The sequence below is a fragment of the Panthera uncia genome (assembly GCF_023721935.1).
Source record: "Panthera uncia isolate 11264 chromosome B3 unlocalized genomic scaffold, Puncia_PCG_1.0 HiC_scaffold_1, whole genome shotgun sequence".
In the NCBI taxonomy this organism is placed as follows: Eukaryota; Metazoa; Chordata; class Mammalia; order Carnivora; family Felidae; genus Panthera; species Panthera uncia.
Genome location: NW_026057582.1, coordinates 10,413,765 through 10,429,986, shown reverse-complemented (window position 1 = coordinate 10,429,986; position 16,222 = coordinate 10,413,765). Strand labels below are relative to the sequence as shown.

The 16,222-nt window shown below is 36.3% G+C and overlaps 1 protein-coding gene and 1 non-coding gene across 2 annotated transcripts in view; both read left to right on the top strand.

The window, feature by feature from the left end:
• The window catches only part of UNC79 (unc-79 homolog, NALCN channel complex subunit), a 220,239-nt gene that overhangs the window by 49,417 nt on the left and 154,600 nt on the right, over nucleotides 1-16,222 (top strand). The window contains 4 exon segments of the mRNA XM_049612255.1: nucleotides 6,879-6,943; nucleotides 11,766-11,854; nucleotides 12,485-12,525; nucleotides 15,205-15,233. Of these exon segments, the coding sequence (XP_049468212.1) occupies nucleotides 6,879-6,943; nucleotides 11,766-11,854; nucleotides 12,485-12,525; nucleotides 15,205-15,233 (224 nt within the window).
• On the top strand, nucleotides 10,707-10,810 carry LOC125910468 (U6 spliceosomal RNA). Its single transcript, XR_007453978.1, has one exon. It is a non-coding gene; the product is annotated as a U6 spliceosomal RNA (small nuclear RNA).

Genomic DNA, 16,222 nt, shown 5'->3' with positions numbered 1-16,222 from the left:
CTGGTGTTAGCCGTAGGCTTTTAACAGATGCTTTTTTATCAGAGTAAGGAAGTTCCTGTCTATTCTTAGTTTATTGAGAGTTTTTATCATGAGTGAATGTCAATTTTGGTCAAATACATCTTCATCTATTGAGATGATCACATGACTTCTTCCCTTTATTTTGTTAATATGGTAAATTACATTGATTTGCTTTGCATTGTTAATACAACCTTGTATTTCCTTGGATAAACTCCACATTGTCAGCTATATTATATTGCCAGACTCAATTTGCTAGTTTTTGTTAAAATATTTTGCTCCTGTATTTATGAGGGACATTGATCTAGTTTCCTTTTATTATAATGTCATCTGGCTTTGTTTCCAGAGTAATGCTGGCCTCATAAAATGAGTTGGGAGAGTTTCTTACTGTTCTATTTTCTGAAAGAAAATTAGTTTGCATTATTTATTCTTTAAATAGTTAAGAGGATTCACTTGTGGATCTATCTAGACTTGGGGTTTTCTTGGTAGGAAGGTTTCACATTATGAATTCAATTTAATATTATGTCACATTTTACTTTTCTACTTTTTGTCCAGTCATATTTATAATTTTGTAGTCTGTATTTTGAGGAATAAATGGCATATACATTTTTTCCAACTTGCCAAATTTATTGTCATATCTGTAGAATCTGTGGTGATGTTCTACCTTTTATTCTTGATATTGGTAATTTGTTTTTTTCTCTATTTTTTATTCATCAGGGTAGCTTGAGGGTTTATCAATTTTATTGAACTTTCCAAAGACCCATCATTTGGTTTTATGATTTTCCCTATTGGTTTTTTGTTTCCAATTTCATTGATTTCTGCCTTCTATCTTTGTGATTCCCTCTTTAATACTGAGTTTAACTTCTTCTTTTTTCTGCTTTAAGATAGAAGCATAAATTGTTTTTCTATATTACTAAAATAGAAGCATAAATCATTAATTTGGACCTTTTATGTTCTCTAATTTAAGAGTCTAAAGCCATAAATTTACCTAAAAGCATTGCTTTAGTTTCAGCCCACAAATTTGATATGGTGTGATTACATTGTATTTCAGTACAGAATATTTTCTAATATTCCTTATGACTTTTTCTTTCATTTATGGATTGTGTAGAAGTGTGTTTGTTTAAATGTACATGTTTTTGCTGATTTTCCAGGTATCTTTTTGCTATTTATTTCTAGTTTAATTCCATGTGGTCAGAAAACTTACACTGTGATTTCACTCCATCTAAATTTTTGAGCTTTGTGTAATGGACCAGAATACTGTCTCAATACTGAGAGAGGATTGTTGAAATTTACAACACGAATTATGGACTTCTTTCTCTTTTAGTTCTCTCAGTTTTGCTTCATTTAATTTGAAACTCCATCATTAGATACACACATATTTATAATTGTTATGTCATCTTGATGAATTGACTCATCATTGTCAAATATCCTTCTTTATTACTGGTAATATTCTTTGTTCTGGGGTCTATTTGTCTGATATTTATATAGACACTCCAGCTTTCCTGTGATTAGCATTATATTAGTGTGGTATAACTTTTCTGTTTACTTTTTAAAAAAAAATATTTATTTAAGTAATCTCTACACCCAACATGGGGCTTAAACTCATGACCCCGAGATCAAGAGTCACATGCTCTTTTGACTGAGCCAGCCAGATTCCCCTCTGTTTACTTTTAATTTATCTATCTTTATATTTCAAGTGTGTTTCTCACAGGCAGCATTTATTCAGGCCATGCTTTTTGAAAAAGTTAAATGATATTTGACAATCGCTGCCTTTTAGACCATTTACATATAATGTAATTATTGTTTAGGCCATTTACATTTAATGTAATTACAAATAACTTAAGTCTATTATCTTACACTCATTTTCTGTTTGTCCCATCTATTCTTTGTCTCTTTTCTTTTTAATATCTTGTTGTCTTTTTGGTTAATTATTTTTAGCATTCCATTTTATCTCTGTATTAGCTATACCTCCTTTTAAGAAGAATTGCTCTAGGGTTTACAATATGCACCTTTAACTTCACAGTCTACCTTCAAATAATATTATACTAGTTTGCATGTAGTGTAAGAACCCCGTGCACTTTCATGTCCTCCCTCTCATCCTTTTTTGTTCTTGTTATCAAATATTTACTTCTTTTTTTTAAAGTTTATTTATTTATTTTGAGAGAGAGAGAGTGTGTGTGTGGGGGGGGGGGGGGGGGGGGGAGAGAGAGAGGGAGAGAGAATTCCAATCAGGCTCCGTGCTGTCAGCGAAGAGCCTGATGCCTGGCTCGGACTCACAAACTGTAAGATCATGACCTGAGCTGAAATCAAGAGTTTGATGCTTAACTGACTGACCCACCCAGGCGCCCCTCAAATATTTACTTCTATATATATTATTAGTTTCACAATACATGGCTGTTATTTTTGTTTTAAACAGTGAATCATCTTTTAACAACATGCTAATATAAGTAGAAGGTCTTTTGCAGTTATTCACCATATTTGCTGTATCCAGAACTCTTTATGCCTTTGTGTAGGTCCTAGCTTCCATCTGGTATCATTTTCCATCAGCCTTCCTTTAACAATTCTTGTTGTGGAGCCCAGCTGGCAATGAATTCTCTTATCTTGTGTTTGTCTTCAAATAGCCTTTATTTCATATTCATTTTTGAAGGATATTTTCACTGGCTATAGAATTCTAGGTGACAGTTTTTTTCTTTCAGCCTATTAAAGATGTCGTTCCATTGTCTTCTGGCTTGCATGGTTTCTGGCGAGAAATCAGCGATCATTCTTATCTTTGTTCCCCTGTAAGTAATGTGTCTTTTTTTTCCTGGCTGCTTTTAAGATTTTCTCTTTATCATGGTTTTAAATCAATTTGATTATAATGAGTTTGGTGTGATTTCCTTTGATTTAATTTTGCCTAAGATTCACTGAGCTTCTTAGATCTGTGGGCTTATAGTGTTTATTAGATTTGAAAAATTGTGACCATTGTTTCTTCAAATGTCTTCACTCTTCCCCCCCTTTTCCCCTTTTGGACTTTTAACTACATGTGCTTTATACTGCCTAATATTTTCCCACAGCTCACTGAAGCTCTATTTTTCTTCCACTACTACAGTTTTGATAGTTTGTTGTTATGTCTTCTAATTCACTGATCTTTCCTTCTGCATTGTCTAATATGCTATTAAGCCCATTCAGTGAATTTCCCATGTTCTATATTATATTTTTAATTTTATAAATTTCATTTTTCTTTTATTATCTTTCATCTCTATCCTCATTGTGTTCATATTTTCCTTTGAATATGTTTTAAAGTAGCAGTTTTAAAGTCCGTGTTTGCTAACTACCTTGTCTCTATAGTTTCTGGATTTATTTCTATTGGTCAGTTTTTTTTCCTGATTATGGGTAACATTTTCCTCCCTTTCCAAATATCAGTAATTTTTTAATTGGATTCTGGACTTAATGAGTATTGCATTATTGAGTATCTGGATTTTGTTGTCTTTCATTACAGTGTTTTGAGGTTTGTTTTGGCTATCAAGTTACTGGTGGATCAACTTTACACTTTTAAGTCCTGTTCCTATATTTTGTTAGGGTAAGCCTGGAATAGCCTTGTCCCTAATGTTGGTTTAGCCCTACTGCTAAGGTATGACCTGCTAGAGTCATCTCTGTTGAATGTCCCAGGTTTTCACTGAGTTCCCTTTACTCTGACTGGTTGGAACTTGAATATCTCCCAGTCCTGTATGAGATGTAGGAATTATTCTGCTTACAGATCCTCCATAGTTGTTTTCTATGCAGCCTAATGGAGTTTTGCCTTACACGTGTTCTTCTTAGTATAAAGCCAAAGACCCAAAAGGATTCTTGGTCAAATTTCTGGAGCTCTTTCTTCACATAGCTCCCTCTTCTTTGGCACACTACCCAGCAAATACAAGCCACCTTGCCTCTTTAAACTCAAGTTTTTGTGGATGCTTATCTTTCTCCTTCTATGTCCAAGGTCTAGAAATTACTTCTGGGATGAAAGTCATGTTGATTGTAAGACTGACTTTATTGTTTCTCTTTTCTCAAGGATCATTGTCCTACACTACCTAGTTCAGTTTCTGAAAACAGTTGTTTCATATATATTTTCCAGTTTTCTAGTTGTTTATAGTAGAAAGGCATCTTTAATACCATTTGCTCCATTGTAGTTGGAAGCAGATTTATTACCTACCATGTTTTTATATTATGTTTTTTTGTTTTTATTTTCAAATGAAGGGAGATCCATCATGAGTATATTTGCCATATGGTAAGGTATGTAGATCAATCCTATATCAGAATCAATTGTAGTGCTTTTCCTAATTACAAATACTTGTAATTAGGATCCCTGGGTGGCTCAGTCGGTTGAGCATTCAACTCTTGATTTTGGCTCAGGTCATGATCCCAGGCCTGTAGGATCAAGCCCTGTGTCAGGCTCCATGCTGAAGCTGGAGCCTGCCTAAGATTATCTCTCTCTCTTACTCTGCCCCTCTCTCCAACTCACATGCTATCTCTCTCTCTCTCTCTCTCTCTAAAAAAAAAAAAAAAAAAAAGTAAAGAGTTTGATTCAGTAGATCTAACATGATTTTCAGGTATCATATTTTTTAAAATCTTGACAAGTGATTTTTGATACACAAGAAAGGCTAAGAATCCATATTTTAGTAAGTTTAAATCTAGTGTGACTTTGGTAAACTAAGTGAGGTATCTTACAATCTTTTCTTAACTCAGTGACACTCTGTAAAAATGAAATAGAATATTAGAGGGGTAGGACTTCCTGGATATCCCCACATAGAAAGCATTAATTTCTTGAAAAGCAGGAGTCTTTAGAGCCCTGATAAAGTGCTATCGCTGTTGTACATTTTTATTTCTCTGTGCCTTTGCCATAGCAGTTGCTATATATTTTGAATATTACCACTGTTTCTAAGTGTCAGGATTCTTAATATTTGTAAAGTGATCTGCAAATATTCTCATAATATAGAGATTCAGAAATGGCTAGCATATTTTATCTTGTGTGCTAACTCTGTTTTATTAGTGGCAACTTTCTGAAGCTCAGTGTTGAGAAGGATCCTAAGGCCAGTTTTGGACTCAGCAGGAAGGAAGGCTCTTATGGATTAGTGATATCTGTCATGAGTTTGGGATTGGAGGAATGAGATACTTGTCCCATGTATTTGCAACTCCTATACTTGTTAAAGGCAGTCTTTTTTCTTTCTTTTTTTCTAGATTTCTCTAGTTACACAAGAAAACTTTTTTTGCTACTCTCTATTTTCATCCTGACTTTTCCACATGTAGTAAACAAATTTTATAGTTTTGGAATGCCTATATTCAAATTATTTCTTCATTCATCCATTCCTTACTCATTTCTTCTTTCTTTCTCTCGAACATATAAGCAATATGATACTGTGTTATTAGAGTAGTGGTTTCTGGTCTATATTTCTTATCTTCTTTCTACATAAATTGACCCACTGTGTATTTTTCAAGGTCAATGGCTCTGTTGACCATATTTTCCTAAATTTTAAATCAGACACATAATCTTATACTTGGTCTAACCGTAGGCTAGAAGATTTGAAGGTGGAACACCCCTGGGGAAAAAAAAAAACACTGTATATTTGGAGCATAAATTAGGTCTGGAATATTATCAATACATGTTTTTGAATTAACAATTGGATTTATAAGTAAGTAAGAATATCCTCTCATCTGCAAATTCTTGTATATTAGGCCGATCATAGTCCTATAAGATTAGAATTTGGTGATTTAGAAAAATGTCCTACTTCCAAATATGTACTTTTTTTTTTTTTAATTTTTTTTTCAACGTTTTTTATTTATTTTTGGGACAGAGAGAGACAGAGCATGAACGGGGGAGGGGCAGAGAGAGAGGGAGACACAGAATCGGAAACAGGCTCCAGGCTCCGAGCCATCAGCCCAGAGCCTGACGCGGGGCTCGAACTCACGGACTGCGAGATCGTGACCTGGCTGAAGTCGGACGCTTAACCGACTGCGCCATCCAGGCGCCCCTCCAAATATGTACTTTTATTGCATTTTGTAATGATGGAATATTGTTAGCTAAGTGCTTTGACTTACAGAATCATCTAGATGGTGATAAATACTTGTTGTGACTTTCATTCCAATCTATCCCAGATCACTTGTTTCTTATCTATATTCTGCATGCATACTGTGTTAAGGAGTGGGTATTAACAAACTAGCAGACATTAGTCTGTGGGTCCCAATCTGTGGTGTGAGAGAGAGATGTATTTCATTTGGGCAAGAAACTCATCTTTTCAGTCTCCACATTTGCTGGGAATGGGGTGGGAAATGGAATAGTGGAAGTTGCCTTAGCATTCATTTCAGTTATTATCAGTTTGAAGCACTTCCTGGTGCCAGAAATCTAGGATGTTCAGCATAGTACACACTACAATGAAAAGAGCAGGTGTTGAGATCCAAGAGATAGAGGTTCTAGTCTCAGCTTGTCAGGTACTAACTCTGTGACCGTAGTGAGCTACTTAACCTTTTTAACTTTTACTTACTCGTATGTGAAATGAAGTTAATAATCTGCTATACCTATCCTACAGACTTGTTGGCAGGATGAAGTGAAACCATAGATACAAAACCTTCGAGAACTTAATGGTATATATCACTGTGAGGTAATGTTATTGTACCATGTATGCCACATTATATTAGCTTGTATTTCCCCGTGGGAAAATGTATGGAGTTGTGATATATTTGTTCAATTGTTAAATTTGTCATAGATTAAAAAAAATGATTATTTTAGGAAGCCTTCCTATGATGGTTCTATTTAGGAAAAAGAAAACTAGTGTAGTATTTGCTATGCCTTTACTAAGGCACAAGTAATTTCAATGAGAAGTATTCATCAGCTATGCTTTGCTTTACAGCTTGGAATCCCATCCACTGCCAGCACATTGAATGCCACAATGCAATTAACAAGCCAGCTGTGAAGGTACTGTTTTATTAGACCTGGTGCCATATTGTATTGTCAGTGGTCAAATTATCAGGAGCAAACTGCTGAATGAAATGGAGTAGATCACATCCTTCTCTGTAAAGCAAAGGCCTATGCTCTGTAGTAATCTCAAGCATCTCTGTGTTCAATCTGACTGTACTTGGGTGGGTTGGTTCAGGACAGAGCAATGAATAGTGTCTGCAGGTTTGGCTATGATTTCATGGTCAACTGCTGTGTAGCAATGAGTAATTATCAGAATACTCCTGGTGAAACACTTATATAGTCCTTATTTGGCTTCTGTCTGAGCTAATAAATTCAGGGAAATGTACTTTGCCCCTGTTTCACTCATTTCAAATTGTGAGTGTCTAGTGTATGACTACATGAATTCAAGTGTCATAGAAAAACTTGATAAAATTGGTAAGTCTTAGCTCAGATCACAGATATGACTTAATCAAAATGACTAAGAGGTAGTTGGGCAGCAGTCACATGGAAAGGTACCTTAGAGGTAAGGAACAGTGGTTTAGAGAGGCCAAGACACTTTTCTAAGCCAGAACCAGGTACTTTGACTCTCAGCCTTATTCTTTTTCTGCCACATCAAATTGGTTCTTTTGTTATAACCCTAAATTGTTGAATTTGAATGTTAGGAAAAATAATCACACCTTTTAACAAAATTATTTATGGTATATTTGTTGGATACAACACTTGGCTGGAGAGACCTGTGTCTGGATTTGCAAGGATTAATTTTTATATTATGAAGAGTGGGAGTTAGGTCAAGTCATTAGAATTCACAGATAATTGTTAGAACCTAGTGTCGTGGGAGCTTGCCTCTCTTCTATAGACAGGAAGACTACCAAATAATAGATTACCATATAATAATAAAGATTACCAAATAATAGAAACATAATAGTATCATCTTATAGAAACAGAGTAGAAGAGGTAAAATGAGACATAAGAAATATAAATATTCACGGAACCAAAAAAGAAATATAAAGGGACCCCAAAATGTGTTTCATATACCAAAAATGTCAGAGGAGTGCCAATAATAACATTGTCATCCGGATATACCTTACTAACAAAGAACATTGTTGTATTATTATGCTTGATCTCTGCTTTTATAAAGGCAAATTGAAGGGTGCCTGGGTGGCCCAGTCAGTTGAGCATCCAACTCTTGATTTCAGCTCAGATCATGACCTCGGGGTTATGGGATAGAGCCCTGCATTGAGCATGGAGTCTGCTTAAGATTCTCCCTCTCTCTCTTTCTCTTTCTCTTTGTCTCTCTCCCCCTCTGTTCCTCCCCCCTGCTCATGCTCTCTCTCTCTAAAATAAAAAATGAATAGGGGCGTGTGAACGGCACAATAGGTTGAGCCTCCAACTCTTAATCTCTGCTCAGGTCATGATCTCACAGTTCATGAGTTCTAGCCCCACGTCAGGCTCTCTGCTGTCAGTGTGGAGCTTGCTTTGGATCCTCTGTCTCCCTCTCTCTCTGCCCCTCCTCCACTGGCGCGTGCTCTCTCTCTCTCCCTCTTAAATAAATAAAACATTAAAAAATAAAATAAAATAATTAATTAAAGAAGGCACATTGAATGACTTTATGTTGAGAAAGAGCGTGTGTGAGGGTAACTCACTAATGGAAGCATAGTTCTTACCCATCCTACTATGTGTGCCCCTCCTCTGAAATTCCACAAACATTTGGGGTTCAAAGGTACTTTTCTTTGGTGTGATGACATTTTGAGCTAAACACATGTGAGTTCATTTTAGCCATGGAATTCAGCTTAATTCTTCACGGTGGTGAGAATTGCATAGCTCCCTTACTTTAGTTTCTATAGCTGCCCTTTTCTCTTTCTGCCTATGTTACAATGCCCTCTTTTGGTTTACTCAGATATGGATAGAAAGGAGGTATTTTTTGTTTGATTTTTCCGGTTACTTTCCTCCTGATCTTATGTCAGCCTGCATTCTCAGGAGTCTTCTGACTTCCTGATTAGTAGTGACTTTTGATTTTCTACTCACAGAAGTCATCACAAATTAGATTTTCTTCCTCCCTTCTAGGCAAATGGGTTAGTCCACCGCCCTGATCTGGGTTTGCTTTTCTTTCTCTTACAAGCTGGTCCCTGTAGCCAGTTGTGCAGGACAGGCCACACCATCCTACTTTCTAAAGTCCCATTTTATTGAAGTGAAATTCATATAACATAAAAGTAACCATTTTAAAGGGAATGATTCAATGGCATTTAGCACATTCACAATGCTGTGTAACTACCATCTCTGTCTGCCTAAACATTTTTATCGCCCTCCAGATTTTACTTTCTGAACTCCAGTTTTCCTGAAGAGTTTTCTTTTGTATTTTTACTCTGCTTCCTTGGAAAGGTAACATTCTTGTTAATGATTTCAGTGCTGGGGCTGTTTTTGCTCGACAACAGGTCTGGCTCAGTATTGTTTTTTTCATTACAATATAAGCACTCCTCAAACTCACATAGATATGACCATATGACATATAGGTTGAGGGTATGCAACATCCAGATAGGTACAGAATAATGTTAAATGAAAATGAAGTCGTGAATTTGTATAGTATGATGCCAATTTAATTTAAAAATCACATAAATATACATTTATATTCATATTTATAGTGAAAAACAACCAATAATACTCATTAGAATGTTATTAGTGATTGCATCGAAATGGAGGGTTAATGAGTTACTTAAATATTCTTCTTCTCTCCATTTTCTCAAGCCTTTACGTTGGGCATCATTGTATTTATAAATGGAAAATAACTATTTTTAATGCAGCAGTCAGATATGAACATATTAATATGGATGTAAACTGGCCTGTTCAGAGTAAACAGAGTTGACCCTACTATCCACAAATGTGATGGGTCGTATGAACTAATTCATTGAACATGTCAGAGGTCACCTAGCTAATCACTAGTGATTATAGTTCTAACAGCCTAGGAGTTTTTCCTTTTGAATGGAATGAAAAAATATGTTTACCTGACAGGAGTATCAATGACTCACTAGAAATGAAAGTAAAGTAACTATTTTGAAGAACAGATTTCATGGGGTACATGGGAAAGACTCAGGGAAAGTGAATTTATCCGTCCAAAAAATACTCTCTCCATATTCGTGAGCTTTATCACTAGGCAGTGATGATTAGCCAAATAGAAAAGTATTATCTATTTTGGTTGCAATACATTGCAAAAAAGTGTTTTTTAGGCAAGAGCCAAAAGCTCCTACAGGATTCAAAATGAAAATATGTTGGAACTTAGAGTTCATTATATCACACTCTGCTTTTGGTTTTCCTTGGTTCTGTTTGCAGATCACTTTATGAAATACTTTGGAGCCCAGATAATTATCTAACACAGGAGTCAGCAAACAATGGCCCATAGCCAAATCTGGGCTACTGACTGTTTTGTAAATAAAGTTTAATTGGAACATAGCTGTGCTCATTTACTTGTGTATTATTGTCTATGGCTGTTTTCATGCTGCAACAGCAGAGTTGGGTAGTTGTGACAGAGAACGTATGGTCCACAAAGGCTGAACTATTTACTCTCTGATCATTTCCAGGAAGTTTGCTAATCCTGGATTAACACACCAAAAAGTAGTTATTCATGGCATTAAAAGAAGCATGAAACTTATCTAAGGAAAATTTTCACACTGGACTTGGAACATCAGGGAATATATAATTTACAGATTCTGATGGTATAACGATTGAAATTTAGGAGTTCTAACTCTTGTTCCCCCAATTGTTGAAACTCTTCAGGTAGCACATATAGTTGCTTCGGCAGCACATATACTAAAATTGGAATGATACAGAGAAGTTTAGCATGGTCCCTGTGCAAGGATGACACACAAAATTCTTCAGGGTTTTAACTTTAAATGTCAGGCTGTTTGGGTTATAAGTTCAGTTCATTTTTCCTCCCAAATCAGTAAAAACAGCTAAAAAAAAAAAAAAAAGTCAGAGTGGAGTTCCAGAGGAATTTGTGTCCTAGGCACATTATCTGTACAGTCAGCTATAGCATGGATTCATTATTTCCTGAAGGACAGGAAAACAGAATTCAAAATGACTTTGGTAAGTTATAGACATTTAACAGGATGCAAAGTACAAAACTTAGCTAGTTGCATTCACTTGATTTTAAATATCTAGATACTGGAAAATACACTGATGATCAACAGCAAAATTAACACTTTTCATCTCTGTGCTTAGGCTCATGAAAACTGAGCCATAAATAATCCAAAATTGAACAGAGCTAAGCAAACCACAGGTCATGTGTGTAAGGAAAAAACATCTAAAAATGTAACATTGGATGACTGATATAGAACTTAGATTTCAGAGTAAGAAAAGCAAATTGCTCAGTGTTAGATTTCATGGGAAATTTTTTGAATGAGGTTTCTTTTAAGAAGCAAAATTCTCTACTGCCAGAATTTTGGTAGCAGTTATGATTTTAAAATCTTGATATGTTTTCCTTTTCCTAAAGAGAGATTGCTATGTTTACCACTTTCGAGAAGGAAGTACTGTACGAGTAATACAGAGGCAATTCGAGCCATTATTGAACAAGATTTTTTCTCTTTGTGGAGTGAGGGTGGATTTCTTGACACTATTTGTCACTTGAAACTGCAGACAACAGGAGAAATGAAAAACCACAGTAGCCACATTTACATCTCCAGTGTGGACTCCTCAGCCAGTGCAGCAAAAATAGCTATAGGTTAAAATGGGTTTTACTAACAATATTTATTCCAGTTTGCTTTTGAAAATCTGTCACGATTGCACTTACGATGTGGGGATTGTGATAAACAGGACAGGAGAGTTCATTCTGCCTTTTCCTGTGTTTCAGATGTGTATCGACCCTTCCCTATCAGTAGCTCTAGGGGATAAACCACCCCCATTGTATCTCTGCGAAGAATGCAGCCAGAGGATTGCGGGGTAGGTATAAGAGTCCTCCAAGAAGAGAAAGTAGGGTAACCAGAGAAGATAAGAACAACCAGTTTTATTAAATTGGTTACATTGCCCACATTTCCCACTAACCTCTCTGTTTTTTAAAGGTTAGTTTGTCAAATATTTGATATATAGCAAATTTTCATTTGAGAGATTTCAGCTTTGAAAAATTGCAGTACTTCTCCCCATGTGATAAGAGAAAGCAGTGACACTTAATAAAACAGCTCCAATTTTCAAGTGACCCGGTTAAAAAAGGCCACAAGAGAAAAAGAAAAGAAAACCATGGCTTTCAAACGTGACGTATAGTTCAAATGGGTTCTCTCTGCTTGTTAGTTTCACAGAATCACACTCAGGGTTGTACACATCATGCTGTACTTTGGTTGGCTTCACTAGCATCTGGAAAGTATCATTTAAAGATAAGTGAATATGATGAAATGCCAATAATTTATAATTTAGCTGCAATGCATTAGACTTTTAAAAAGTTGATTATGATAGTGCTCTTAATGACATTTCCTTTCTATCGAAAGCCTCTTAGTAATAGCGTGCAGCTTATAAACATTCATGTGGAAGGGTAACATTACAAAGACGCTCAAAAATGAATTTTGCTTTTCTTTACAGGGACCACAGTGAATGGCTCATTGATGTGCTTCTGCCTCAAGGTATGGTTTACATGAGAAAGGATGAGTAATAAGTAATCATGACTAATGGCATGGTTGGTTTGTCTCCTTTTGTACTGTATTATTTTACAAGGACAGTAACCAAAGTATTATATTCTGTGAGTAGTCATTGAGATGAAGCATTAGATCAATGTCTTCCTTATACCCACACATTTAATAATGAAGGAAGAGGTATCACCTTTGCCGAAATTAAGGGTAGATGTTGGAATTAAGATTCTGTGTGACAAAAGCCCTGCTGAATTATGTCTTAAGAGATTTTCTGTATGTATAACAGGCATTGCCAATGATGTTTGCTGTGCCAGGTCAGAAAGGGAATAGGAAACATCAGTGGGAAGAACATTGAATCATGGGGCTTTCTCCTACTGCTATTACTAGCTCTGTGTTTTTAGGGAACATCATTTAATTGCTCTGAGACTCAGTCTCCCTAGTAAAGTGGGGATAAAGTATAGGTGACTCATCTCAGTTAAAAGACGGGACTGTGATGTTTGTAGTTGGTTAGAGTTCTGAAAGCTATGTCTTGTAAGGTGGCAGGTCCCAGACAGAGGTTTCCTTCACACATCTGGAAGCAGGTATCCCAGCCACTTAATTGGAGGCTGAAATGACCAGGGAAAATTATTCGGGAAAGCAGAGGAAAGATGAAAGGTGGAAAAGCTGGGGGTCCATAGGAGCTTTGATATATGACTTCAGAGGTAGATAATAGAAGACTTTCTATGAAAGGCCATATTTAAGAAGAACTGTAAAAATCTTATGTTAACTAAATTCTGTGAACATTAAAAAAAACAAACAACTTAAGGCCATTTTCTTGATGATAATTACACTATTTTTTTGTAGTCTAACTTTTTTTTTTTTAATGTTTGTTTTTGAGAGAGAAAGACAGACAGAGTATAAGCAGGCAAGGGGTAGAGAGAGAGAGGGAGACAAAGAATCTGAAGCAGGCTCCAGGCTCCAAGCTGTCAGCACAGAGCTTGATGCGGGGCTCAAACTCACGAACCACGAGATCATGACCTGAGCCGAAGTCAGACGCTTAACCAATTGAGCCACCCAGGTGCCCTGTAGTCTAACTTTTAATATTAGGTCATCTCACCCTTAAGAAATAAATTAGTGAATGATCTTTGTCTGTAAAATGGGTCAGTAATGTCAGCCTCTATATCCTTCAAAGAGACATTTTGAAAATTTATATCAGAATAACTGTGAAAAGATTTGGGTTTTATGGGTAAAGGTAAATTTTTCCCTCCTTAAATTAGGCTACCTTGTTAGTGAACTGCCAGTGCTCCAAGGTGAAGTCTATAGTCAGAAGCAAAACTACATTTTTAAATATCAGATGTGTTGCTGAATTCTGGTCACCTTCTCCAGAAGATATTCATCTTTGGAAGAAAACTTGTAATAACTTTTAATTATTTATCTAGAGGTGTGACACTAACTTCTGGTTAAGACAGACTCTAAGATATCAAACTGTTAATAACCATTAATTATTCAAAACCAGTTTTAAAAACTGAGTTATAAATTTCATCAGTTTAGCATCTACTAATTCATAATTTCCAGACAGTTTGGGAGACATTTATCTTGACCTTTTTGATAAATTTTAACATAGACTATACTGTAAGTAATGCTTCAGTTCATTTTTTGAACACTTAACTATTTCATGGGGAATGTTAACATATTCCTGGAAAAATTATTTTCAAGTATTCTCAAGCATCAATTTTCACAAAAATAATTGCTGTGCCCACTGAAAAGAATATGTATCTGTTTGTTGATCCTGAAGTAGACAGTAGTTTGAGCGCCTTACTCCAACTGGCCAATCCATGAGTTTGCCAATTGCTTTCTCTGAAATGAGCATGTAGGTGGTTTTACACTAGTTAAGGACTGATATAAATCAATAATTCGTCTCTGAGTAATCCAAGTTAGTAAGGTTTTTCTACAGTTTTGAAATAGCAAATCATCTCCATGGTGAAGCTCTAAATATATCACATCAACTTGGTGTCATAGCATAATGGAAGACAGTAAACAGGGAATCCAGAGATGTTGTCTCTAGATCTGCCTTTATCAATTGATAGCCTGTGTGATGTTGAAGAAGTTATGCAAACCTCAGTTTTGTTCTATGTCAGATGAGGAGGTGAGATGAATGTTATTTTGCTTTGGCTTTAACATGATCTGAATTCCTTTTGTTTTGTTTTATTTTATTTTATTTTATTTTATTTATTAAAAAATTTTAAATGTTTGTTTATTTTTGAGAGAGAGACAGACTGTGAGTGGGGGAGGGTCAGAGAGAGAGGGAGACACAGAATCTGAAACAGGCTCCAGGCTCCAAGTTGTCAGCTCAGAGCCTGATGAGGGCTCGAACTCACGAACCGTGAGATCATGACCTGAGTCAAAGTCAGACGTTTAACCAACTGGGCCACCCAGGTGCCCCTAATGTGATCTGAATTCTAAGTCATGTCTGAGGAGGTTGAATTACTTTTAAGAATAGGGGAAGTATTTGCAGCATAGAGGTGTTCCTAACCTCATCAAACACAGGGAGATGACAATAAGACAAGAGAGAAGCTGTTTTGGTCAGGTCTAGAGGTTGTGTTACTAAGCTTGCTTTTACTCACCTTCGTGGCTGCCCTCATTTAAAATGGGCTGTCTTTCTTTGTTAATATATTGTGTACCTTCCCCTTACAGCTGAAATATCTGCTATATGTCAGAAAAAGGTAAGAGCAAACTATCTGTGTGGTGGGGGCATGATTTGCTGTGTTTGTATGTAAATTCATTCATTGACATCTGCCTCATTTCTGCACCACGGTTTCCCAGTATGTACATGTCACTGTATTCCTGAAGGGGGAAAATAAATCATTGAGCATGCAAGATTACTGTGTCCGAATGGTCTCTCTTTCCATTTCTGCTTTTGCTCACCCATCTTACGCACAGTGTTTTTGGTATGTAATCTGAAATAAAAGCATATGTGACTCTAGTTACAAAAAGCTTTTACCTTAACCTTGGTAAAGGATGTATCTTGTGTGCTAGACATCTTTATTGCTTTGAAGTGGAGTGCAAATAGTTCAATATATGTGTGTCAAAAACATACCCAGACTGACTGTATTTATATAGAAAACATTCATTTAGATGTAAGATGAATGAAATCTCTAGTTAAAGATTCTACCTTCAAATTGCCTTTAGCCACTTTTCATAACAGTTTCCCTGAGCCATTTCCATCTTCTTTTCTTGTTCTAGTTGTTGAAAAGTACAAGAGAAGGTAGTAAGGCATCATACAAAGAACTTTGGATTAGTTGGTTGAGACCCTTGGTTTCTGGCCAGCTCTATCCCCACCTACCTATGAGACCACGTACAAGTCACTTAAATGTTTAGGAATTGGTCATGAGTGGGTACCTTTGGAGGGCTATTTCAGTGATCTGTTGTCACATAATCTAAAATATCATGGCTTGTAACAACAGGCATTTATTGATCACAGTTCTGTGGATTGGCAATTTGGCCTGTGCTCAATGAGACAGTTCTTTTGATAAACTCCCCTAGGTTCACTCATGTGCCTGCAGTCAATTGGTGGGTAGCCTAGGGATTGGCTGGCCCCAGATGAGCTCACTCCCATGTCTGGGGCCTCAGCTGGGACAGCTGGAATGGTTGGATGACAGGGGTGTCTGGCTCTCCCTCTTTCCATTAGGTGTCTCATCCTCCAGGGGGCGAG